The following is a 26140-nucleotide window of genomic DNA, read 5'->3' on the forward strand; positions in this document are numbered from 1 at the left end:
TTCTTCTGGTTTAGAGTGCTATTCGATTCATGAATTGTTCTTTGTCCAAATAAATTCTATTAAATTTATTTTATCTCAGGTTTTCTTTTAATAAACCTAAGTGGGAGAAGATGAGGCTCATCAGTAGCAGAACTAATGAGAAAAAGACTTCAGGGAGACAATTCAGAGATAGAGTAAGATAACTTCGGTTGTCAACATGCAGAGAATGATGAATCATGATGAAGATTTTTCTGGTTTTGTGAACACATTTTACATAAATATTAGCTTACCAGGGAACAGAGAGTTTAGGAAGAGGTGATAAGATAATGAACTAAGCCTTAGAGAGAAGAACCAATGAGATCTCTGGGTGAAGCTATGCAGAAAGGAAGCAGAAATAAGACACCAAGTTCAGGGGAAAAGATACCGAGGCACCTTTGCCCCAAAGGCAGAAAGGTCCACAGCAGAGCACATCAATTGAGAAATGAAGAGGAACAGAACAGAACCAATGCTCGAGGGTCAGCAGACAGGAGCCTATGAGGAACAGACAAGAAGAATAACTAAGGGAGTACTCTTAGAAGAGATATTTTTTAAAGATCAAATACTAAGAGAGCATTGATAATAGCAGAAAGAGAACAGTTACTGAGTTGGCAATCAAGAGGTGATTGGCAGTATTTCTGACGTAGCATCAGAAACAGAGCAATAAAAAAAAAAAACACAAAAAGGCAAACATCTGCTCCAGGACCTTTGCAAAGATACGAAGCAGCGGACAACACAGGAGCTTCAAGGGAAAGGATTAAATTAAAGAAGATCATAGTGGGTTTCTTTCATGTCACCCTTCTGTTTTCATTTCCTAGTCCCAGGCTTGTTCGCTTCCTGATTTTTTTCCTCTGATGTTTAGGTGCTAGTCTTTTTTCTGTTCTACATTTAACTTACTATTCAGCATATGCCTGTGAGAAACATGCCTCTTAGTTTTGTCACAGTCATTTGGAATTTCCATCCCATATAAAGTGTCGGGTCTTTTCCCCAATTTTGATGTATTCACTCAAGTTACCTTAAGTATTCCTAAAATTGATCATCTTTTCTACTTTTTTCTAGTTAATAATTAAACCACTATCAAGTTCAAAAAAAGTATCTACTGGAGATAAGGCTCAGTGGCAGAACACTTGCCTAGCATGAACAAAGTCCTGGGTTCAATCCCTGGCACAGAAAAAAAAAAAAAAAAAACAACCCACCAATAATAATAAAATTAAAAATCTACTCTTTTGAATTCCCAATAATGGGTCCATAGCCCATATCCAAATCTTTTGGGGAATCTAAATTTCCACAGCAGATGCTTGTATCCCCAGGCCCTAAGAATCTGATGTAGATCTGGGGTGGGTAGCAGAGAACTATATTCTTTTTAAAGAGCTCCAGGGAATTCTGATGCATAGTCAGGTTTGGAAATCACTTAGTTATTAAACATTTTACTGTTGATTTACCAGGATATTACAAAGAAACTACTAATAAGAGTTTTCTTAGAATAACAGTGGTGCTTTACAGAGTTCTCCAATGACAATAACAAAATGTCTAAGTTCTGTCAGTGAATGTAAATGATAAACTACCCTAGTTCCTTTAAAAACAAATAGACCTTTAGCAAGAGTACTATAGCAACAGTGAAGAGGCACAGGGACATGGGTAATTTCTAAGGCCCTCAAGGCTCAAACTACCGAGGCAATTTATGAGAAGCCAATATATATTAGCTCAATTATTATCACACCTCTGGAGGATTTCAAAGAACCTCTCCTGCCTTTGTTTTGTTTTCTTTCCTTTTTAAATGAACTGATGATCTACCTTTCCACATAAATTAAAAATCACCACAATACTGATACTTTTGTCTTCTACATGTCCTTAAGAGTTCAGGTAAAATGTCATGTTGATATGTAAAATGTAAATTTATAGGTATACAATGATTTATGATTGTAATTAAGATAGACTCAGATTAAAAAGAACTAAGTACATATGCTAACACTCAGTTTTTATTACAAAACACTACCTTGATATTCTTATCTTAATTGCCTGAATTAGGCAAAGTTTCAGAAGAATACATAAAGGGTTCTTTATAATTTTGTTTTATTTTAACAGTATTTACCAGCAATAAAAATCCAAATGAACAAACCTAAACCACTAATAAAAAATCATAAAACAGAAACTCCCTTTTCATTGCATACACATAGTTAGCATGGAATTAGGAGACACACAACCAGAAATCACAAGTTGCCAGATAAGACACAATAAGAAATGCATTCCACCTGTCACCCTGTATTCTTGCAGAAGGAAATAAATCCCACCAACAAAGGACCTGGACCTCATGGAGCCTGTGGCTCTGCCAATGTACAGAAAACACAGGGCTGTAAGAACACATAGTTAACATCCCCATACAGACAAAGCCAGCCAAATTTAAATGTGGGAGATTTCAGAGGATACTTGACCTGGTTTCTTCAATAAATAAATAGGAAAAAAATATTGGGAGGGGAGTTAGTATATTAAAAGAGAAGTTCATTTATGGTAAAGACAGTTAACCAAATGGAATGGTGTCTAGATCAACCCTGTCTGGACCTTGATTTTTACAACTTGAGACATTCAGGGAAATCTGAAGATGAACTAGATACGTGGTGAAATTAGAAATTTTTTGGTCTTTAATGGCACTTTGATCATTTAAAAAATTCTCATCATTTATAACTCTTTATTCTGTTTATACATAAACAGATTACAAGTTTTATTTTAAAACAATCTGAAGGGGGCAGAGAGGAAAAGTAGGTGAGGCTTATAAATAAAATAACACTGGCCATATGGCCATATGTTAAACATGTAATGTGAGTGATAGATAAGTGGGAGCTCATTATATTATTTTTGTATGCATTTGAAATTTCTGATAATAAGTTTAAAAATGTAAGTGAAGATTCCTTAAGATTTATTTTTTAAAAGTAAACACTCTCATTTGATGAAAATATTCAAGAACCTTAAATATAATACATTTTTTCTAAATATTTGTGCTAATACAGTCTTTCTTCCAAAGTCTCAGAATATAAATCATGATCAAAGCTGTCTTTTATAGGTAATTTACAAACTCTGAAAATAACATTTTATAAGGAATGCAAAAGCATCCTTTCTTATGTTGTGAATTTTAACTATAATCTTTAGAAGCGTTTTTATATGTAGATAACAGTAATTCTAAGGAACACTAAACAAAAATGATCTAATAGGTGGTTATAAAGCTCTCATCTTCCCTAAGCCTCTTTGAAGCACACTATTTATTACAGAATAAGAGCAGTAACTTCATCTGAAGATTCTTTAAGTCATTTAACTTTAAATGAGTGTTACTGAGACTTCTGAGCATTCCCAGTCACATCTTACAAATATGAATAATTCACTGTGACATTTCTGCATAGGAAGACCTTGATTACAATGCTTTTCTATTCAGTGATTTGGTTAAAATGGAATAGAGTTAGCAAATTTGTGAAATGATTTAATTTAATGTAAAACCCTAGGGAAAAAATTTTGGTAAGACTAATAGTATTTTATTAATTGATTAAAAATCAGGAGTTTACAACAACTTAAAATTATGTTTGCAATGACTAGGTTAAAACAGAATCTTAACTAAACTTTACTCCTAAACAGTAAATGCCAATCCAATTTGACTCTACTAGGAAAAAAAATGTGTATTACAAGAATGAGAAGACAATCTCAAATTGGATTGTAATTAAGATAGAATTTTTATTTTACAAAGCTATAGTGATCAAACAATGTAGTAATGACGTAAGGACATGTTGAAAGAGAACTGAGAGTCCAGAAATAAACACTCATATGTTAATCATTTTTTCAACCAAGAGCCCAAGAAAATTAAATGTGTATAGAACAGTCTTTTCAACAAACAGCACTTAGAAAACTATATGACCACACACAAAAGAATGAAGTTAAAATAGGCATGGTGGCGCATGCCAGTAGTCCTAGCAGCTGAGAGGCTGAGAGAGGAGGATCATGAGTCCAAAGCCAGCCTCAGCAAAAGCTAGGCATGAAGCAACTCAGTGAGACCTGGTCTGTTAAAAAAATACAAAATAGGGCTGGGGATGTGACTCAGTGGGCAAGTGCCCCTCAGTTGTTCAATACCCCATACCAAAAAAAAAAAAAATGAAGTTAGATCCCAATCTCACACCATATACAAAATTAACTCAAAATAGATGGAAGATCTAGATGTAAGAGTTAATTCTATAAAACTCCTTGGGAAAAAAAAAGACAGGTATAATTTTTTTATGATCTTGGATTAGGCAGTTTTTTAGCACTACAAAAGAAAAAAGTGGACACACTGGACACCATCAAAATAAAGCTTTTGTTTTTGAAAGGAAACTATGGAGAGTGAGAGTGAGAGTGTGTGTGTGTGTGTGTGTGAGAGAGAGAGAGAGAGAGAGAGAGAGAGAGAGAGAGAGCCAGAGAGAGAGAGAGAGAGAGAAAGAAAAGACAATACACAGAAAAGGAGAAAAACTGTGAAAATCATGTATTTGATAAAGAACCTTATCTAGGATATGTAATGAACTCCCATAACTCAAAAGTAAAAAGACAATCCAAATAAAAAGATGGTAAAGGATCTGAGTAGACATTTCTATAAAGAAGATACAAAATGACCAATAAATACTTGATTAGATAGTAAACATCATAAGACATCAGGAAAATGGAAACTAAAACCAAAATAAGAATATACTTCTTACCTACTGGAATGACTATAAGCAAAATGACAAAAAACAAAAACCAAAACAAAACAAAACAAAAAATCCAAGAACTGGTGAAGACAAGGAGGAAAACTGGAACACTTGTACACTGTTAGTGGGAATATAAGATGGTGCAGCTACTTTGCAAATAGTCTGGAAATCCCTCAATATGTTAAACATAAAGGTATAAAATAACTCAGAAATTCCATTCCTATGTATAGACCCACAGAAAATGAAAACATATATCCTTCTAAAAGCCTACACACAAATGTCCATAAGAGTATTATGCATAGAAGCCCAGGGCTGGGGGCACTGCTAAATGGTAGAGCTCTTGCCTAGCATGCATGAAGCACTGGGCTCAACACCAGCATAAAACAGACAAAAAACTGTAATAGCCCAAAGTGGTAACTCAAAAAGAAAAACAAAATGTGGTATCCCCAAACAATGGAACATTATTTGTCAACAAAAAGAAAGGAAGAACTACGGCTACAAACTACAATATGAATGAACCTTGAAAACATCATGCTTAATAAAAGAAGTTATTTACAAAGAAAAAAAATAGGCAAATCTATAGAGGCAGAGAGTAAGCTAAGTAATGGCCTCTGGCTAGAGGTGAGAGAGTTTGTACAGAAAATGAGAAATAACTACTAATGGGACAGTGTTTTTTTTTTTTTCAGAATGATGAAAATGTACTAAAATTGATTCTGGTGATGGCTGCACAACTCTTTGAATCTACATAAACCAATAAACTGTATTCTTTCAATGGGCAAATTGTATATATATATATGAAATAGATCTCAATAAAACTGAAGAAAAAGAAAGAATGATAAGAAAGTTCCCTTCTGTTAAATGAATGGGAACTGTCAATGTTCTTTATTCTTAAACCGTGGAAATGGTTAAGAAGAATGATAATTTTGCTTTACCTGAAAATCCCTGAGCCTTTGGAAATGGGATGTATGTTAATTGATCATACTGCTAAACTATAAGTGGCTATTGGAAACAATGTTCCCTATCATCTAACTAGACATGGCAAAATATGTCCATAAGCATTTGATGCAATGGATGCTGCAAGGATTCCTTGCAAAACCATGACCCAACTGAATTTCAGCAATGTCTTGCATTCATCAGGATGCCATGTGGTATTATTACCACAGGCACCTAGGATTTAGTCTAATTCTGACTTTCCTAAAAGGTTACAGAAAAAAAAAAAAGGATTTAAAAGCTAAAAATGGGGTGGTGGAATAACTAAAACCTCCTCATAAAGTTGACTACATATAAACTCTACTTTGTTATTAAAAATTATTTACCAAAGTAAGGGTAAACTTATACTATGCAAAAATCTTACAGTCTTCCAAAAGTTCACATTACCTTGAAGGGAAACCCAGAGGCTGTTTTATTTTCAAAGCATCTTATAAAGAAAGACTTGTCAAATGTTTCAAAATGTTTTCTACCTAAGAGAAGCTTTTACAAGTCATTCTTGTAAATAATGAGAATTTCTTTTCCCTCGAGGGAATACTTTCTACTTCAGTGTTTCTAAGAATATGCAGGGTTAAAACCACGTAAAATAGATTTTCTCACAGTTGGGGGAGAGCAAAATACCACAAATAGGAAACCAGACAGCTAGAGGGTCAAAACACTACACTTCCAGGTCAGACTTCTGGTTGCAATTAAGTAAAATTCCTATAAATATTTGTAAGGAAATCATGTTTTTTTGGTGTCCTCTTTCAGCCCTTGTAACTTTAGTTTTCTTTAGCAGCAACTTATACTTGTGAGTACATATATATCTATATATTCATTAAAAACACACAGAAACAAACATATACATTTACTCAGACATACACATCTATCTAATTGTAGAACTGCCATTTGACCTTAGCCTAAATCTTAAAACCAGAATCTTTTTCAGGCACTTTTTTTGAATACTTGAGATTACACATAGTTAGTTTTGTTTTTATTTAACTGTAGATACGGATAATTTTCTCAAGATATTTCACAAAACAGATTAGGCCAAGTTTCCCATTAGGTTCATAAAATCAAATAGTTAAAGTTGAATCTGGTTAGAGTTTACCTCTAAGTAGTAATGACAGTATTTGGGTAGAGCAGCAAATACAAACAAGCAAATATAAACAATTAAGGTACTCGAAGTTATAAAATGTCTCCACTCAATACTCCAGGAATAGCCCATTGGTGCTTAATGCTTCATGACTACCCACCTCACTCACAAATTTTTGGCAAATTAATTTAGAGACAGGATGAATCTCAATATCAGAGGGAATAGATAACCCTGCCCAATGTACAGGAATTATTATACTGAATATAAAATTGTTGTGAGTATAGACAATTAAAGAAGCTAACTAAAAATATTTAGTAGAGAAAGATACAATTTTAGAGACTCTATGACATTTAGTCTAAATGATCAGAATAATTAGGTATCATATTAGGGAGTCCAAAAATGACAGTTTGGGGATTTTTAATCATCATTTGGGTTATGGGCTCCAAAATTCTCGTGATATTTAGCTAGCAAATCTCAACTTCAAAGTGTTATGTCACAGTGTAGTATTTTACATTAGAGCCTCTTCACTCATTTTTTTCATACGCTTCAAAATCAGAACGTTCTTAACTAACATTTGTTAGATTATAATCTATCTCTTTTTAAAGCTTCTTTATGCATATAATATTAGTGATGTCAAACTCCATTACTAGGAATCTAAAAATCTTGAAATTATGATGGAAAGTCCTGACCAAATGTGGTGGTGGTAGTGGTGTATGTGTGTGGTGGGGGCACTGGGGGTAGGGGAGATGGGGGGATTAAAGGATAAAGCATTTACAAGCTGGTGAATTCTACAGGTGCTGCTTAGGTATGGGGAGGCTATTGCTCTAGTGTAGTGGCCGTGAAACTCCTGGGAAACAGAGCAAGGTCAACAGTTTTCACTACACCTTGCCATCCTGCATATAATAGAAACTGCATACTATTCCTGTGAGAAAAGATCACTGCTTTATGGCAAGCTACAGAGAGAGCTCTTCTTATTAGTTTACGACCAGTACTTGTCAAACACAGGAGAGATTGGTGCCTTCCAAGACTTCAACCAGATGTGCCCTGGGAAAGCACTGCCTAGAAGGGGGCTCATTATATCTTTGTGCCCCTCCCCCTCTCCCAGCACACACATACACACACAAATTTCTATGTGGCAGTTAACCTATTTGGACAATATAAACCCAGTGCCTCAGTATATTAGGTTAGCAAACTGCTGGGATAAACTGCAATATTATACTGGATGAGGACTATTCTCTGCTGGATAAAAACGGTCTTCCATATGATTATCAATGTCAGAAATACTGTGAAAACCCAGATCACCAAAAGAAAGAGTTTTAAACTCATCTCTATGTCATTTTACGAACAGGTGGCTTTCTCTTCCATTATTTCTCCTCCCAAAAGGGATGTCTTTGGAAAAATCTAGTAATAAACATCAATATTCACAGAACTGGGGGGAAAAAAGTCTAACAAATCAGTATTTGATGGAAAAAAATTCTTCTAAAATCTAAGCATCCTGTGGTATTTGGTAGAGTTGTTATCAACTTTCTAACGTCAAAAACATGCAGAAGTGGCTAAGGGTAGTCTGGTGGTAGAACACTTGCCTAAGCATGCATGAATCCCTGGATTCAGTCCCTAGTGCTGCAAAAGAAGATGCAGAAGTTTGGAAACAAAAATTCCAGCTGTAAATGTGAACAAATCTGAGAAGCAAAAGAAATACTGGAATTATATCACATAAAAGCTTCAACAGAATTGGCACTGTAATTCGAAACTAAGCAAAGACAACACAGTCTGTTCTATGAGGGAAAAAAAGTGTTGTCTTTCTGATACTTGGAGTAATAGGTTCAGGGACAATGGGCTGGTGGGAGAGAAAGAAACAGGACACTTAGGCCAACAGGATCATTCTAATAAGGCCTATACTAACATCGAAAACATTTTCAAGGTGGTTAAAGTTGAAGTTTGAAAACCACTTCATGTGACGAAAAGAATCCTACCCTTTTTTGAGGTCTTGTCCATGTGGCTCTTTTGTTTTAGCTTCTTATAAAATTAGGTAGACAAAGAATGAGGCACTGTGGCTGGCAATTTCCATAACAGATAACTATGACAAGTGGAAAATTACCCTTAAAGTGTAGAGATTGTATTTTCTTCCCCTATATTGTAACAAACGGCTACAGCAATCTTTCCATTTTTGAGAAAGTCCAGCATCTTGTGTTGTCATTGCGGCTTTAGCACACTTCTGGTAAAAAGTATAAAACTTCAAGTTTTACAAATTGCCCATTCTGGAAAAATAATCTTTGCTGAAATGTGGTACATTCACCAAAGGGCTTATAGGCGCTTGGTTTCATTATTGCCCTTTTATGCTTTTCATGTGTGGATGAAAGCTATAAAATGTTTTGACTGAGTACATTATGGGGAGAAATGTAAATAATAACCAAACCTACTTAAATATATGTGTAAAAAGAAAACACATGTTTCTACCATGCTCTACAACCAACTTAGGGAAACCTATTTCTTTTTGTAAAGTGCTGTGCATGCAAAAATCAATGTTTTTAAATATTAAGAATATTGAACAGAATAGCAGATAACTAAAAATGTGCTGTGCTGTTTATAAAACCACACAAGTGACTAATTCCTCCTTTTAAAGTCTTGTATATCTGCCTGTGAAAGTCAGAAAACAACTAGCTCCTTATTCCACCTGTGACTGCAGTAGAGTCCTACTCCCATTGGGTGTGCACTCCCACTGAGTGTGCACAAAAGTAACCACCAACAGTACACTATCTGGGATTTAGAAAGTGATGACAAAAATAGTATTATTTGTGAAGGACCTGTGCTTATTCAGACTTCACAGCTGCTAAATGTACAATAATGTTTTATTGTTAATGTGTAAGAGAAATGCTGACTGAAGGGGAGTATATGGGTAGTGTTCTAGGGGAAGTTTGTACAATCTTTCTGAAAATGCCTAAAGGCTTATATTGAGGAATGGCTGGGCTCAAAGGCAAAAAAGTGTTTCACTTCCAAAATTTATTTTAACTAGGAAAAGGCCTTGTTTTCAATGGGCTGGGAAAATAAATACAAAACACCACATATACAAATTTGCACTTGTGGGGACGCCAGGGAGAAGGGCTCACAATCAAGCCAGTGTCTCAACAGCAAAGAGAAAGCTTTCATTGGCAGGTACAGAGCATGGCACAGGGCGCTGGGAAAAGGAGGGGAAGACTTCTCAGACAGAGGGAAGAATAGGAAGAACTTGCTTGTTTTGGCAATCTGTCTTTTCTCTTTCTCCTCTTGTGTGAACACCCACAGGTTCCCTAACATAGTGCTGACGTGACCCACCACAGAATGCTGCAAAAGGGGGTGGGTGGGTGGATGAACAGAGAGGAAGACTTGATACTTCAGCCTTGAGTAATTGCATAAGATACCTGGGATGCCAGAAAAGGATAAGCAGATAGCTTGAATCTCCACCGGAAGCCTGTGGCTAAGATTTTAGAGGAGCATTCATCTTAGAAGAAAAGCCAAAATGAAAGCCTCTGGTGTTTTGTATTTATTTTCTGAAGACAGAAACCACAGTACCCAGGAAAATTCAATTTGTTTTATGGCATTTTCCAAAGGACTGGTTTTCTTAGATGTTAACTACAAGAAAAGGTTATGCAGAATAGAATAATAGGCAGTAAAAAAGATTTTACTCTTAGTGCTCCACAAACACAAAAATGGAGTGAGCCCTATTTAGACGATGCATGGAGGCAAGTGCTTTGAGCTAGAAGATGAGCTCTGTTTGGGAGTCTAAATATTTCTTTTTCATCTCATGATCAGAGTAGGGGATAAAAAAAATCTTAAAGATACTCTTATGGTAGTTTAGCAGAACACTGTGGTTAATTTAAAGAAATCTGTGTTCTCCTGACTAGAGAAAAAATTTATTAAAAGAAAATACACATAACATTCTTCTTAGCAGGGACCCAAGAAGTGAGAATACGTCAAATGTGAGACAGCAGTGTTTTCACTCTGCCTTTGACACTTACTAGCTATGTGACCTCTGAAGAACTTACTTCAAGTCTGGTTCTCATCTTTAGGACAAGGGTTAAGAAGGTGGCTATAGGGGCAGGGGTAAGGCTCGGTGGTACAACACTTGACTAGCATGTACAAGGACTTGGGTTTGATTTCCAGCACTGGGGGTGAGGTGGGGTAAGCAGTTAAAAAGGGCTGTCATGAGGACCTGGCATAGGTGTGTGAAAGACCCAACCTAATGCTGGCAGCTGGCAGTTGACACTTAGTAACATGAACAGGCAGAGGTAGTAATTCTAAAGAATAGCTAGGATGAGGTGGACTGGAGGAAAAGTATTTCTCTGTCCTTAGCTGTGTGTGAAGATGTGGCAGGCTAATCTTACACTGGGGTAGGATGTAGTTTTGACTTTCTGAAAACCAAATGAGGAAACCACTTAATATGTTACTCATAGATCACTTTCACCTGTGCTTTTTGTTCAAGGAGGAAAGAGATGTTGCAAAGGAAGCCGGCTGTAAAGCCTGGACCAAGAAATGTGTGATCAGCGAGCAGTAACGATTCCTTTATTTTTTCCAACACTTGCAGTCCTGATGAACATTAGGCTCCCCAGCAGATGCTGAACAGGACAAGACCCCTGCCTTTGATGAGACCTAAGTCTATCTGGGAGGCAGGGGACCAATTAGACTGATGAGAGACATTACTTTAAAGTGCAAACAGGTACACAGGGAGAGAAGGTAGAGCTCCTTGGAAAAGTAGACACAGAGAATCAGGTAAGGCCTCTGAGAGAAAGTGACACCTGAGCACAGGCCTGAAGGATAGTGAGGATCTTGCCCAGAGGAGCAACAGCAACATGTACAAAAGTCAGAGGCAAAAGAGCACATCGAGTTCTGGGGATTGCCAACACAGTTAAAAGGACGAACTGACAGATGACCATTTAGGAGCCCTTCCAGTGTGCTGGCCAAGATGGCACAATGACTCCCTTCTTCCTGAGGGAGAGGGACACCTGAACTCAGTGCCCCATAAGTCCGGTTGGAGAACTGCCAAAGACTCTCAGCCTGGCCAGCAGTCTCCTCAACAATCAGACTGCTCAATGCCTGAATCTAGGACTAAAATGTTTGCCACCACCACCCCCAGATCACTTTCATGTTTACACAGTGAAAAAGATAATAAGTGGGAGATGTGGGGCTCCTCTTCTGGAATGCTTCTATAAGGTACAGTGAGTTATTCTCAGTCGAACACAGCTTGCTACAGAGCGCCAAGAGAATAGACAATCTGTATGTGTGACAATATGTATTGAGAATGTCATCCTGTGCCAAGTGATTCCGCAGAATACTTTGCAAAATGGTTTAGGGCCCAACATGGGGAGGACACTGCTACCAAGGTTTTTCCTGATTGAGCAGCCTCTAGAAGGAAAGGGATACCCCTAGAGAGGCAGAGTCAGCTGCTGGGAGGATTGATGACCAGAACAGACATGATCTATAGACCACTAGAACCCAAAGTGGGTAGGTCATCTTATAATTTGCAGTTAATTAAAACTCATGACTGGACAAGTCACTGGAAGCTGTGACCCATTGGTAAGCTTGGTAGGAACTATGTTAGAGAGACCAACAGATATCTCTGGCTTATTAGCTAATTATGTTCGAAACTCAATAGGACAAAGAACACCTACAAGATTCAAACTGTATGCTGTAGGCTGAACTGTGTCCCCTCCAAAATTCGTATGCTGTAGTCCTAACTTCAGACATGCTGATCTCAGACTTCCAGTCTCCAGACTGTGAGAAAATTAATTTCTGTTGATTAAACCACCCAGCTTGTGGTCTTTTGTTATGGAAGCCTAATTTCTTTTTAGTGCATGGGTTGGCATCCGGGGCTTCATGTATGTTAGACAAGTGCTCTATCACTGGGCTACACCAGCAGGCCTAACAAACTAATACACTGTAAAATCAGGAAAAAAAAAATCTAGATTTGGTGGACAGAGGACAGAGGCCTGAGTTATGCCACCTAAGAGAAAAGCCACAGCATCTGAGCTAGTCCATTCATTCAACTCAGTTCACAGACCTATTATCTCCTTAAATGGACAGCCAGGCACTCCCTTGAGTAAGTCCTAGCCAATAGTATCACAAGTACAACCTATACATCTTCCATTTGGGATTTGTAGCTTTTTTCTACGTACCTGTACAGTAAAAAAAAGGTAAATACTCAGAAATTTTGAGGATGATTAGAAATCGACTCTGAAGTAATGTTAATTCTTGGGATTGTTGATTGTTACTGTGATCCATTAAAGGGTGATAAATAGAAATTTGGCTTAAATTAATCTCACAATGGGTTTTTCAAGCCTGTGAAAATCTCCTAGAGTTGTCCCCTCAGTTGTGAAGGGTATAATTGGGATGGACTAACTCTGAAACTGGTAGACTGTTATGTCTCATGGAGTGAGTGTTATTACGGCAAAGAAGGTCTAAATTCACTGGAGTCCCCACTTCCCATCAAAACTGTAAACCAGAAGTAATATTAATCCCTAGGGACTCAAAGAGATAGATCACCATGAGAAATCTGAAATATCCTTAGGTATTTTTTTATTTTATCTCTTTTGTTTTGGGTGGAAGAAATAGATGGGTCTTGTAGAATGATGGTAGATTGATGTAAGTTTAATTAGGCAGGGATTTCTTTAGAGATGGTTTCTCAACTATAACACTAGAGCATCTAGTACTATAGAACGGGCAAAATCTGCTTCTTTCTATCCTGGTGAGCATCAAACATTGTAGCAGGTTCTATCTATTGGCAGAGACAGCCATATAGTTTCACTGTTTTGGCTTGCTGATCTGTTAACATTCTGCTTTCATGATGCTATTCAGTCCACAGGGACAGCCTCCATATTTTGTAGGACACTTTTCTAGACTACTACACTGAAGGCATTTATTATAGGACTTACATGGCAGGATGTGGCACATATTCTAGGTATCAGGCTAAGACACAGTATATCAGATGGTGACAGTCAACCTTTCAGAATACAGTTTCTGAATGTTCAGTGGTCTGTGGCATGTGAAAGAGCTCTCTAAAAGAAAAGCCACGTTTTTCTTATATGCTGTACCTTCACTACTAAGAAATAAAGCACAAACCTCAGTAGTATACCTGAAAATTTTTTTGTAACCTACAAAAAATAACCTGAAACAGTGAAAGCTGGAGTGACCAGTAGGTAATAATTTGTGCCTGATTTATTGATGGCTCTGCCCCAGGAGCAGTACCAGTCTGCAGTGAGGTGAGTGAAAACAATGATATAACCTCACTTGGGGTGGAAAAGGAAAATCTGGTTAGTAAGCAGAATGTTAAGTAGCATATTTTAGGTCATTTAGCCTATAAGAACAAATGGCCTGAGATACAAATATACACCAATTCACTGGCAGTGGTTAATAGTTTGAAAAAATGGTCAGAAATTCAGAAGGACTGGAGAAAAGAACATTCAGGGAAAAGTTGGTAGAGTATAAGAATACTGGTATCATAAGTGAATATTTATCAAAAGGTGCCACTGAGATAAAATTCCTGTAATGAAGACAGCCTACGTCCATGGATGCTGACCAGCTTCTTTCCCTATAGTCCGAGTACCTGCTCACAGGGATCATGAGCATTGTGACCATGGTGGCAAGAAGAAACATTCTGCTTGGGCTCAACAATATGGACCCAATCACACCAAAGCTGAGCTCTGTCAAGTAGCCAATTTTCCAGCAGCAGCAATTAATCTGAGCCTCCTACTAACTCCCTTACCACAGGTAGATGGGGCAGTGCTGGTAGGTGGATTATGTTAGACCCCTCTCATCGCAGGGCAAGCAATAACTTATCAATATCTACTTATTTTAGATTTGAATGTACCTCTATGCTTGCCATTTTCCTGTCAGTCACTCTATGAAGACCCATTCACTCTCACCATCACGGTGCTTCTGATAAAGAAACTGGCTTTAACAGGGAACAAAATAAGGAAGTTGGTCATAAAAGTCGATGGTCTTATCAATGTTCAAATGTAGCTAGCCTTACAAAATGATGGAAAGGTTTACTGAAAATTCAATCAGGATCTTATGGAACTGAGATAAGCTCATAACCTAAAGGATGCAACACATGCTTTTATCTACAGAATAGCATGTATTGCTTTGGCTGGACACATGGTTCCTGTAACCAAGGTATGGAAGTAGGAAGTGACACCCTCAGCAAAAACCTGAGTTCCATCCTCAGGACTCTTTTAGCTCTCAAAAGAAGGTTATAGTGGTAGAGCACTTGCCTAATATGTGTGAGGCACTAGGTTTGATTCTCAGCACCACATATAAATAAATGAATAAAACAAAGGATCATCAATATCTAAAAACATATTTTTTAAAAAAACTAAGAAAAAAAGGGGGGGGTATAGAACACAGCAGACAAGAAGGAATTGGTTGCCAACTTTGAAGTGTTATGTAATCATAGACAAACAAATCCAAAGGGAAATTGAAATGGTAGTCAGGATGACACACTGGGACACAGACATGGAGAAAATACAGGGAATGGTAAATGGGCGCTACCTCATGGAGCATACGTACTGCTGGAAGTTAATTAAACAATAGCAACCCCACCAACACAAGACCTCAAGTCCCTCAGGAATGAAGGGAAGGAATCCTGATCAGCTGAGTTATTAGCTAAAATAGAGAACATGAAATAAATACTACTGGAAGGAAGACATAAACTACGTTTCATGGTTGTAAAAGTCAGGAACAGGAATCTGCTCGTAGGGTCTTCCGTGTTGCATCATGTACATATTCACATATATTAATTTTGTTTTTTGTTTTCTGTTTCCCTTCTCTTCTGTTTAAGGTATGCTCGTGAATAAACTTCACATTTATTTGACAAATTAACAAATATGGTTCATGAAAGAATTAGAGGAAGTAAAAGATAACTTAGAAATCCTGGACTTGGAGCTGGAACTGGAGAATTGGGTCATTTCTTTTGGGGGAGATGCTGAGCATATGTCCTTGATAGCTGGGAAGGTTGTGCTATTAAGAAATAGTTTGTTGTTATTATTTGGAAGTTCATGGAAAAAGAAAGCCAAGAGAAAATTTTTAGCAAATAACTGTAACTTCTGTCCACCTACCCAAACATTTTGATCATCCTCCAATGCTTTGGCAACTTTCTGTGTTTTATAAGTCTCACCTTCCCAAAGGTAAAAGCCAATTCATTTGCAACTAGGGAAAGCCACAGATCTGGTTTGCTTGCAGAGACTTAGACAGCTGCACAGGGAGTGGCCACATGCTGGGCAGTCAATCTCTGCAGGTGGGACAGAGATTTCTGATGCTTAGCCCTGAGCTTCATGAATGGCAGCTGAAATGGTGTACTTACCAAAGCTGACCCCATCTTGTGACTGAGGTTGTCCTGTTTGTGCACTTTCAGAATGGAACTTGCCAGCCATTCCTCATGGATCCTGAGAGCTACCTAATACTTTTAATCAACTTGTTCTCTGATAAAGAGCCAGACCCATCTGGCTAGTCTCATGCAGAGAAGAAACTGGATAAAAGATATTTGGCAACTAAGGTCCCTGACCACAAAGGGTTTCAAGTTGGGGACTATCATATTTTTGTTTTCAAAAGGCCATTTTGGCAGAAGAGGTGTGGATAAATTGGAAGGAAAATCAGAAGGGAGGCTGCGGCAGTAATTCAAGAGCTGATTAAGAAGGACCTTGACCAAGAAGTGACAGTAGGAAAATGTGAAAACTAGGAAGAAATAGGCAAACAATTGATACAAACCCAAACTGTAAATATACAATTCAGTCAGGAAACAAATAAAAACATAAAGATAAATAAAAATCAAAAAGCATGACATCTCCTTTTTGATTTTTTGGACTGTCAGTTGGCAAAATTAAACCGCTGGTAACACCCAATGTTGGATAAGACTAGGGAAAATATTAATGAGATAGAACTGATGGAAACTGACATCAGTTAAGTCTTTTTAAAAAATTTCCTTGTATCACTAATTTTTACTGAATCTATTGAAATAACGTTTTAGTTAATTTTTTCTTTTTTGGTACTGGGGATTGAACCCAAGGGTGCTTAACCTCTGAGCCACATCCCCAGCCCTTTTTATATTTTATTTGGAGACAAGTTCTCGCTAAGTTGCTTGGGGCCTTGATAAGCTGATGAGACTGGCTTTGAACTTGCAATCCTCCTACCTCAGCACCCCAAACTGCTAGGATTACAGGTGTTGGCCAACACACCCAGCTAAGTTGACTCTTAAAAAGGATAAAGGTACTGAAATTGAAGAAGACTGGAGAAGCAGTGTTTGATTTGGGTCTTAAGAGTGAAATGGGAGTTTGTCAGACAAAAGAGAAACTTAAAAAAGTAAAGGTACAAAGGTATATCAAATACAGGGTTGTAGGGCAGGCAAATTACGCCAACTCTCAATTTTGTTAGGAGCAGGAAAGATACAACCATTTACAGGACTTATTACCTATGTGAATACACATTACCTACTGCAAGCCAGGAACTGCACTCCATGCTGGAGAGAAAACAAGAGAATAAAAGGGGAAGCACCTGTCTTTCAGTGGCTTACATGTTTGTGCACCTGACATTCATCAAATGTTATGAAGGGACATCCAGTGTGGTGGTGATCTATTGACAGACATGCTTTTTGAAAAATGTTATGTGTTCTTTTTAGATATACATGACAGTATAGTGTATTTTGATATATGCATACATGGAGTATAACTTATAGGAATTAGGATCCCATTCTTGAGGTTGTACATGATGTGGAGTTTCACTGATGATATATTCATAAAGGAACATAGGAACGTTATGTCCGATTCATTCTACTGTCTTTCCTATTCCCCATGCCATCTCCTTCCTTTTATTCACCTTTGTCTAATCCAATAAACTTCTATTCTTCCCCCTTCTCCACTTATTCTGTGTTAGCCACATATCACAGAGAACATTTGATCTTTGGTTTTTGGGGTCTGGCTTATTTGACTTAGCATGACAGTCTCCAGTTCCATCCATTTACTGGCAAATGCCATAATTTCATTCTTCTTTATGGCTGAGTAATATTCCATTGTGAATGTATATCATAATTTCTATATCCATTTATCTGTTGAAGGGTGCCTCGGTTGGTTCCATAGTTTAGCTGTTGTGAATTGAGCTGCTACAAACATTGATTGTGGCTGCATCATTGCTGATTTTAAATCCTTTGGGATATATTGAGCAGTGGGATAACTGGGTCAAATGATGTTCCATTCCAAGTTTTCTGAGGAATCTCCATATTGCTTTACACAGTGGTTGTACCAACTTGGAGTTCCACCAGCAATGTATGACTGAACCTTTTTTCCTACATTCTTACCAACATTTATTTTACTTGTATTCTTGATAATTGCCATTCTGATTGAAGTGAGCTGGAATCTCAATGTAGTTTAATTTGCATTTATCTAATTGCTAGAATTGTTGAACATTTTTTCATGTATTTGTTGACCATGCATAATCATTCTTCTGTGAACTGTTTGTTCACTTCCTCTGCTCATTTGTTGATTGGGTTGCTGTTGTTATTATTATTATTTTGGTGTTTTCTGAGTTCTTTGTATATACTTGAGATTAATGCTCTTTTTTGAGCAATGAACTTTGCCCAGAAAGCTGAAGATAAAATAGGTAAAAAGAAGACTAAGCTCCAATAAGAACAAGGCCCCATCTTAAGAAGAACAGAAGAATAGAGCTTTGGAAGAAAGGAATTAAGTTTGCCACAGCTAGAACAAGCAAGAAGATAAAAGTGGTACAAGATGAGAATGGAGAGGCAGTTTCCAAGGGCAATCAATCACACTACTTATCTCACTATAAGAAAACCTAGTATTAGTCCCATTAGTGGTCAGTGGAGGGCTCCTGAGGTAGAAAGAGAATCAAGTCAAAGGAAAATGACAGAGAAAAAATATTTACGATTTATATACTATATATAGCATTAATATCCTTAGCTTTCACACACTGTAAATACAAAGAATTAGAAGTGTTCAAATATGAATATTCTTAGGATGTTCATTGGACTATTCTTTATAATAGTACAAATATTGATGCAATATAAAACATTCATCAATAAATTAATAGTATAGGCATTTAATGGAATGCTACGTAGTCACTTAAAATGGCTATGTGGGCTAGTTGCCATAGCATACCTGGACAATTTAGCAAGACCCTGTCTCAAAATAAAAAGTTCCAGGAATTCAGTTCAGTGATAGAGTGCCAGAAGGCTAAATCCCCCCAGGAAAACACACACACACACACACAGTTGTGGAATAGTCACTTTAGAAGAATTAACAAAATTGGAAGACTCATGCTCTGGGATTTTGAAACTTACTACAAAGTTACAGTATCCAGACAGTGTAGAACTGACTGGGATAAAGACAAACATAGAAGTGGAATAGAGCAGAAATCCCAGGAATAAATCATCACATATATAGTCAGATGATTTTCAACAAGAGTACCAAGACCATTCCAGGGGAAAGGACAATCTTTTCAGCAATGTGCTAGGAAGACTGGATATCCACATACAAAACAATGAAGCTAGGCTCTTACCTGAAATGATATACAAAAATTAACTCAAAATGATCAAATACCTAAGTTAAATTCTATAGAATTTCTTATATTTTTAGAAGAAAAAATAAAGGGAAAGCTTTGTGACACTGGAGTCAGCAACAGTTTCTTAGATATATCATCAACAAATGAAGAAATAAATGAACTGGCTGTATCAAAATTAAAAACATGTAGGTACAACTACATTATCAAGAGACTCAAAAAACAAACCACAGAATGGAAAAAATATGTGCCAATCATATATCTAATAACAAAATTAATACACATAAAAATAATTCCTATAAGAAACAACAACACAAAAACAAAACAACCCTACTGAAAATGAACAAAGGACATAAATAGACATTTCTCCAAGGAAGATACACTAATGACCAATGAGTACACGATTGTCAACATATAAGATGACAACATTACTAATTGTTAAGGAAATGTCAATCAAAACCACAATCAGGTATTGTTTCAAACAGATTAGAATGGTTATTATCAAACCAACTGAATATAAGTTCAGGCAGGGATGTAGAGAAAGTGGAAGCTCATGCATTGCTGGTGGGAATGTAAAATGATATGGTTATTATGAAAAAAATATGGCAATACCTTAAAAAAAGATAAACAGGATTAGCATATGATCCAGCAATACCACTTGTAGGTATATATCCAAAAGAAATGAATTCAGGGACTTGAAAATATCATCTGTACAACAATATTTGTAGCAGCATCCACAACAGCCAAAAAGTGTAAATAATCCAAATGAACAAAATGTGGTGTACACTGAATATATTAATGAAATACTATTCAGCTTTAAAAGAAATGAAATCCTGATAAATGCTACAGTATGAACTTTGAAAACACGCTAAGTAGAATAAGCTAGACAAAAAAAAAAAAAAAGATCAAATATTGTGATTCCACCTATGTGAGGTACCTAGACTAGTCAAATTCATGGATCCAGAAAGCAGAATGGTTGTTTCTAGAGGCAGGGGGAGGGGAAAATGGAAAATTGCTATTTAATGAGTATCAAAATTTCAGTGTGGGATGATGAAAAAGTTCTGGAGATGGGTAATGGTGATGACAGATGATTGCACAACAATGTTCAGAGTATTTACTGCTACCAAAGTGTACACCAAAAAATTCCACTAGAAAACTTCTAGAATTAGTAAATGAATTTAGTAAAGTAGCAGGATACAAAATCAACACCTATAAATCAAAGGCATTTCTATGACAAATCCTCTGAAAAGGAAACAAGGAAAACTACCCCATTTACAATAGCATCAAAAAAATATTTGGGAATCAATCTAACAAAAGATGTGAAAGACCTCTACAATGAAAACTACAGAATGCTAAAGAAAGAATTAAAGAAGACCTTAGAATATGGAAAGATCTTCCTAGTTCCTGGGTAGGCAGAAATAATATTGTCAAAATGACCATACTACCAAAAGCATTGTACAGATTTAATGCAATTCCAATCAAAATCCCAATGACATTTCTCATAGAAATAGAAAAAGAAGTCATGAAATTCATCTGGAAAAATAAGAGACCCAGAATAGCTAAAGCAATCCTTAGCAAGAAGAGTGAAGCAGGTGGCATCACTATACCACCTTAAACTATACTACAGAGCAATAGTAACAAAAACAGCACTGTATTAGCACCAAAATAGACTTGTAGATCAATGGTACAGAATAGAGGACACAGAGACTAACCCATATAATTATAGTTATCTTATATTTGAAAAAGGTGCCAAAAACGTATATTGGAGAAAAGATAGCCTCTTCAACAAAAGATGCTGAGAAAACTGGAAATCCACATGCAACAAAATAAAATTAAACCCCTATCTCTCACCATGAACAAAACTCAAAGTGGAACTAAATCAGAGACACTGCAACTATTAGAAGAAAAGTAGGTCTAAATCCCTATCATGTTGGAGTAGGACCCAACTTCCTTAATAAGACTCCTATAGTGTAAGAATTAAAACCAAGAATCAATAAATTCAAGCTAAAAGCTTCTTCTAAGCAAAAGAAATAATCAATGAGGTGAATAGAGAGCCTACATCTTGAGAGCAAATTTTGACCACTCATATATCAGATAGAGCACTAATCTTTAGAATATATAAAGAACTCAAAAATCTTAACACCAAAACACCAAATAACCCAATCAATAAATGGGCCAAGGAACTGAACAGACACTTCTCAGAAGAAGATATACAACCAAACAACAAATATATGAAAAAAATGTTCAACATCTCTAGCAATTAGAGAAATGCAAATCAAAACTACTCTAAGATTTCATCTCACTTTAGTCAGAATGGCAGCTATTAAGAATACAAATAACAATAAGTGTTGGTGAGGATGTGGGGAAAAAGGCACACTCATACCTTGCTGGTGGAACCACAAACTGGTGCAGCTAATCTAGAAAGCAGTATGGAGAATTCTTGGAAAACTGGGAATGGAACCACCATTTGACCCAGCTATTCCACTCCTCAGTCTATTCCCAAAGAACTTAAAAGAAGCATACTACAGGGACACATCCACATCAATGTTCATAGCAGCACAATTCACAATAGCTAAACTGTGGAACCAACCTAAATGCCCTTCAGTAGATGAATGGATAAAGAAAATGTGGATGGAGCTGGAGAATATAATGCTAAGTGAAGTAAGTCAATCCCCCCAAAACAAATGCCGAATGATTCCTCTGATTTAAGGATGCTGATTCATAATATGCTATGGGTGGAGGGTGGGGAATGGGAGGATTAAATAAATTCTATTAGACAGGGCAAAGGGGAAAAGGGGAAGAAGGAGAAGGGAAAGTGAATAGGAAAGATGGTGGAATGCGATGGTCATCATTATCCTATGTACATGTATGAAGACACAAAGGATGTGACTCTACTTTGTGCACAACCACAGATATGAAAAATTGTACTCTATATGTGTAATAGGAATTGTAATGCATTCTGTTGTCATATAACAAATTAAAATTTTAAAAAATGGTTAAAATAGTAAATTTTATGTTACGTGTATTCTATCAAAAAATTAAAAGCTTTAAAATAGTGATATATATAAATGACTTTTATATTAGATGGGAAAGATAGGTTTCAAAATTGTGTACATGGTAAGATTCCTTTTTTGTTTAAAAATAAACAAACATCTTCCCTACATGAGCTCAAGAAAGGCTCTCATTTTCTCTTGGGGGCAAGAACTGTGATCCCTATCTGTGAGAGAGGCTGAAACAGTATTTAACTTTGACTCAGCACTCAAAGAATACAAGGGAAGGGCTGGTTGAGAATCGGTAATGACTAAGCCAACTATATATAGTATTTCTAATACCAGAGATGGAGGTCTTGAAATCTTGCTCTGTTCCTCTCCCTTTTGATGATTTAGAAAGTGAGACCAACCAGGTCTGCTGGGGTACAAAGCATGCAAACTCTTATGCTTTTCTCAAGACTTATACTACTACTAAGTGACAAACCAGAGAGCATTATTCAATTCAACTCTGTTTGGAATGAAAATCCCATTTAAGGGTTTCAGTTTGGGTAACGTTAATCTGCCCACCTACTTGTCCTCTACACTGGGGCAAAACACCTTGGATCAAGAAAGCCTTCAGAGAGAGTACTTAACATGTTTGTCCTAAAGAGGTATTATATTAGCGTAGTTGGCTCACAGCAGTCCAGGCACTATCCTCTGAGAACTAAGCTAGACTGACCGTATTTGCATGAGAAAGAATGGTATGAAATATGACTTAAAGTAAAAAAAAAAAATTAGAAATCAACATTGACAGAGTAGGAAGAACACTGGGATGGAAGTCAGAAGAGAGAGTGTGGGTTCAGGTTCTACCACTGATCACCCTCGAATTCATTCATGTCATGGCATCTGTGTATCAGGCCGGCCAAGCACTCGAGGAAGGGGGATGGGCGGTGATGATGCTAAGTAAATGATAGTCTCTGTCCTCAAGACAAGGATATTTTACTTGAACAAGCTGTTTACAGTTTTATAGTCTCTGAGTGTTTTCCACCTGTAACTCAAAAGATATTACTGTTAATAGGACATATGACCGAGAACTCAACTTTGGTGCCGTTCATGTTTTGGGGCTGATAATTCCTTCTTTAGTCCAGGGCTGCCTGTGCACTGTAGAATGTATAGTGTCATTCCTGGCCTCTACCCTTTACATGCTAATAGCACCCCACCTCTTCCAGTTATGACAGCTGAAACTACAGACATTACCAAATGTCCTCTGGGAACTGCCCATTTGAGAACCTTTGAAATAGGGTGACATATATAAAAACATTTTTTAAAAAGCATTAAACTCTGGATAAATTTAAGTCAGTATTAATGTAAATCCATTTGCAAGATTACTTGTCAAAAAAAAACTTTAAAAATTTTGTTTCCTTAGGAATGTTTTATTTGCTATTTTTATATATTTTGCCTACCATTAAAAGTCCTTGAGGGCTTTTTGGTTAATTTTCTTTACCCAAACAAAAGTATCTTCATTACAACATACTTTTCAAATGTATCATTATACTAACATGACAGTCAGAGTCAAATATAATTGCCGTCTCTACAAAGCAAAAATTTTATTTTCTTTATCCCAAATCAAAGTGCTCTGTGCCTACCTTTTAAGGACAAGGGACTGGATCTTGTGAATTCTGTATTTGATGGCCTGTGCTGTTTATGAACTTCCAAGTACTCCTTAACTCTTGAAAGAATGGTTTCTTTTAACAGCAAACAGACTTCCTAAGATAAATAAAAAATTGGATATAATTTTCTAATTTAATGCAATGCAAAAAGCTAACAATATACACATTAAAATGCTGAACATTTCCTTCTGCTTGCTTTTTAATTTAGCTATGAATATTGAAAGAAATGTTATAGGAGTAGTGGATATTATTGCAGACTTAAACATGCTACCAAAGTTTGTTTAAAACCATAATGCTGGTTTATAATCTCAAAAATTATTTATTTCTCTGTGCTTCAGTTTCACAAATCAAAAAGGAAGACAAAAAGGATTATTACTTCAGTTTAAAAATCAGGGTGATGTGGTGATAAAATTGGTGAGATGAAGTATGCTTTCAAATAAATATCAGTTAGTTATTATGATGAATAGAAGAAACAATGGAGCCAATGCTGCTGGCAGCAAGGGCCCCAGGAACATGCCCACTGTGGCCAGGCAGGAGAGTGTAGACAGGGAAGGAGTCAGGAGTAAGAACATATTCACATATTGTTGGTGCAAAAGTCATAGGGTCCCAGACCACAGCCCAGGCAATGGGAGGCAGCCACCATGGTTTTACCACACTACAGTTATATCTACAAGCATAGCATTCCCAGATCTTCTAACATGTTTGGGAAGAGCCAGAAACAGTGACGTTTATATAGAAAAGTTTCCTGTTTACAAACTCATTTCAATTTTTTTAAATGTAAACACCTTATTCATTAGGTTCTGGCTTCAAGTTTAGAAATCTACTGAAGAGAGTTAGTTGAGCAGTGGATTAAATAGAACTGGAAATAGTAATTTGATTTTCTTCCATATTCATGCTACTAATATCGCATATACCCATTTGCTTTTGTTAAACTGTACAATATTTATCTATTGATGAAAATTATTTAACTTCTCTTATTTCTATAAAGTAGATTAATATTTAGTAAGTAACAATAACAGAGGAATTTAATTAAATTTCAGCATGCCATAAACACAATCCAATTTCTAGCTATTGGTTTGTATATTGGAAGACATTCAGTGTAGTCCTGCACTATTAGGATAATGTACTGTAGTTCAGGGAAAGAGAGGAAAACTATACATAAAAATGATGCCTTAGTAATGATAAATCCTGGTTCAATTCCCAAAGACACTACAGCAGGCTCGGAGTTGCAGAGGTTACCTCAAACCTGTTTCACTGGTTTCTTACAATGCCATCTCTGAGAATCTTCATAAATTAAAACATTAACAAATTTTAAGTTGCTCTGAAAAGCAACCATAGCAAAACTTTTCCTTTATTGCAAATGCCTTTAGACAGTATATAAAACCCTTGATTTAACTAACAAATAGAAGTTTCTAGATAAAATACAAACACTGGTCTCCTCTCTCCTGCTTTTTATTTAGCAGCCCAAAGATGCAGTGCTTTGTGGAATAGAGAGATATCCATTTACAGTTGAGTGTTTTGGCATTGTTCACACAACAGAAAAGCAGCCTTGCCTTGTACTGTTGTTTTAACAATTAAAGAATTTTACTTCACATGCAGGGTTCAACTATGACTGAGCTAGAAAATATGTGAAAGACATACATGGAAACAAGGATTGTTAAAATTTGGCCATAAATACCCTATAAGGCTAGAACTAAAAATAGTATGAAAAAATAGAGCATAGGCCTATACACATAAAGTTTCTCCTTATAGTTCCAAAGCTGTCCTTTGTGAATCAGGTTTCACAAATGGAAGGACAACCGTGTGCAATGTGGTCACAATACCTAGTTAACTGACCATGCTGCACTTACAGAAGCATTCTCTGCTGAATCAGAACAATGCAGGAAAAGAAAAACTGCCAACAATATGACATTTTAGGGGCAGAAGAAAAGAACAAGTTAAAATCAATAAGGAAACAGGAGAAACATAAGGCTTCTCTAGGGGCTTTACATTTGCTTCCTCAAGTTTACAAATGGAACCGTTTTAGTTTGACTGTTTGGGTACAAAGACTACTTGTGCTGGACTCAAAATAAATATATGTTTAATACATATAATTAAACTTCTTTTCTTAGACTTTCACTGTAGAAAGTAGCTGTTAAATGCACTCAAACTGTCTGCCCATGAAATCCCAACTGTGAGATAGTCTAATGATAA

General features: G+C 36.5%; 1 protein-coding gene across 1 annotated transcript in view; it reads right to left on the minus strand.

The window, feature by feature from the left end:
- Nucleotides 1-26140, minus strand: part of Slx4ip (SLX4 interacting protein) — a 191935-nt gene that overhangs the window by 35679 nt on the left and 130116 nt on the right. The window contains exon 4 of the mRNA XM_026385833.2: nucleotides 23924-24044. Coding sequence (XP_026241618.1) covers nucleotides 23924-24044 — 121 coding nt within the window. The remainder of the gene's footprint in view (nucleotides 1-23923; nucleotides 24045-26140) is intronic.

The sequence above is a fragment of the Urocitellus parryii genome, chromosome 6 (assembly GCF_045843805.1).
Source record: "Urocitellus parryii isolate mUroPar1 chromosome 6, mUroPar1.hap1, whole genome shotgun sequence".
Taxonomy (NCBI): domain Eukaryota; kingdom Metazoa; phylum Chordata; class Mammalia; order Rodentia; family Sciuridae; genus Urocitellus; species Urocitellus parryii.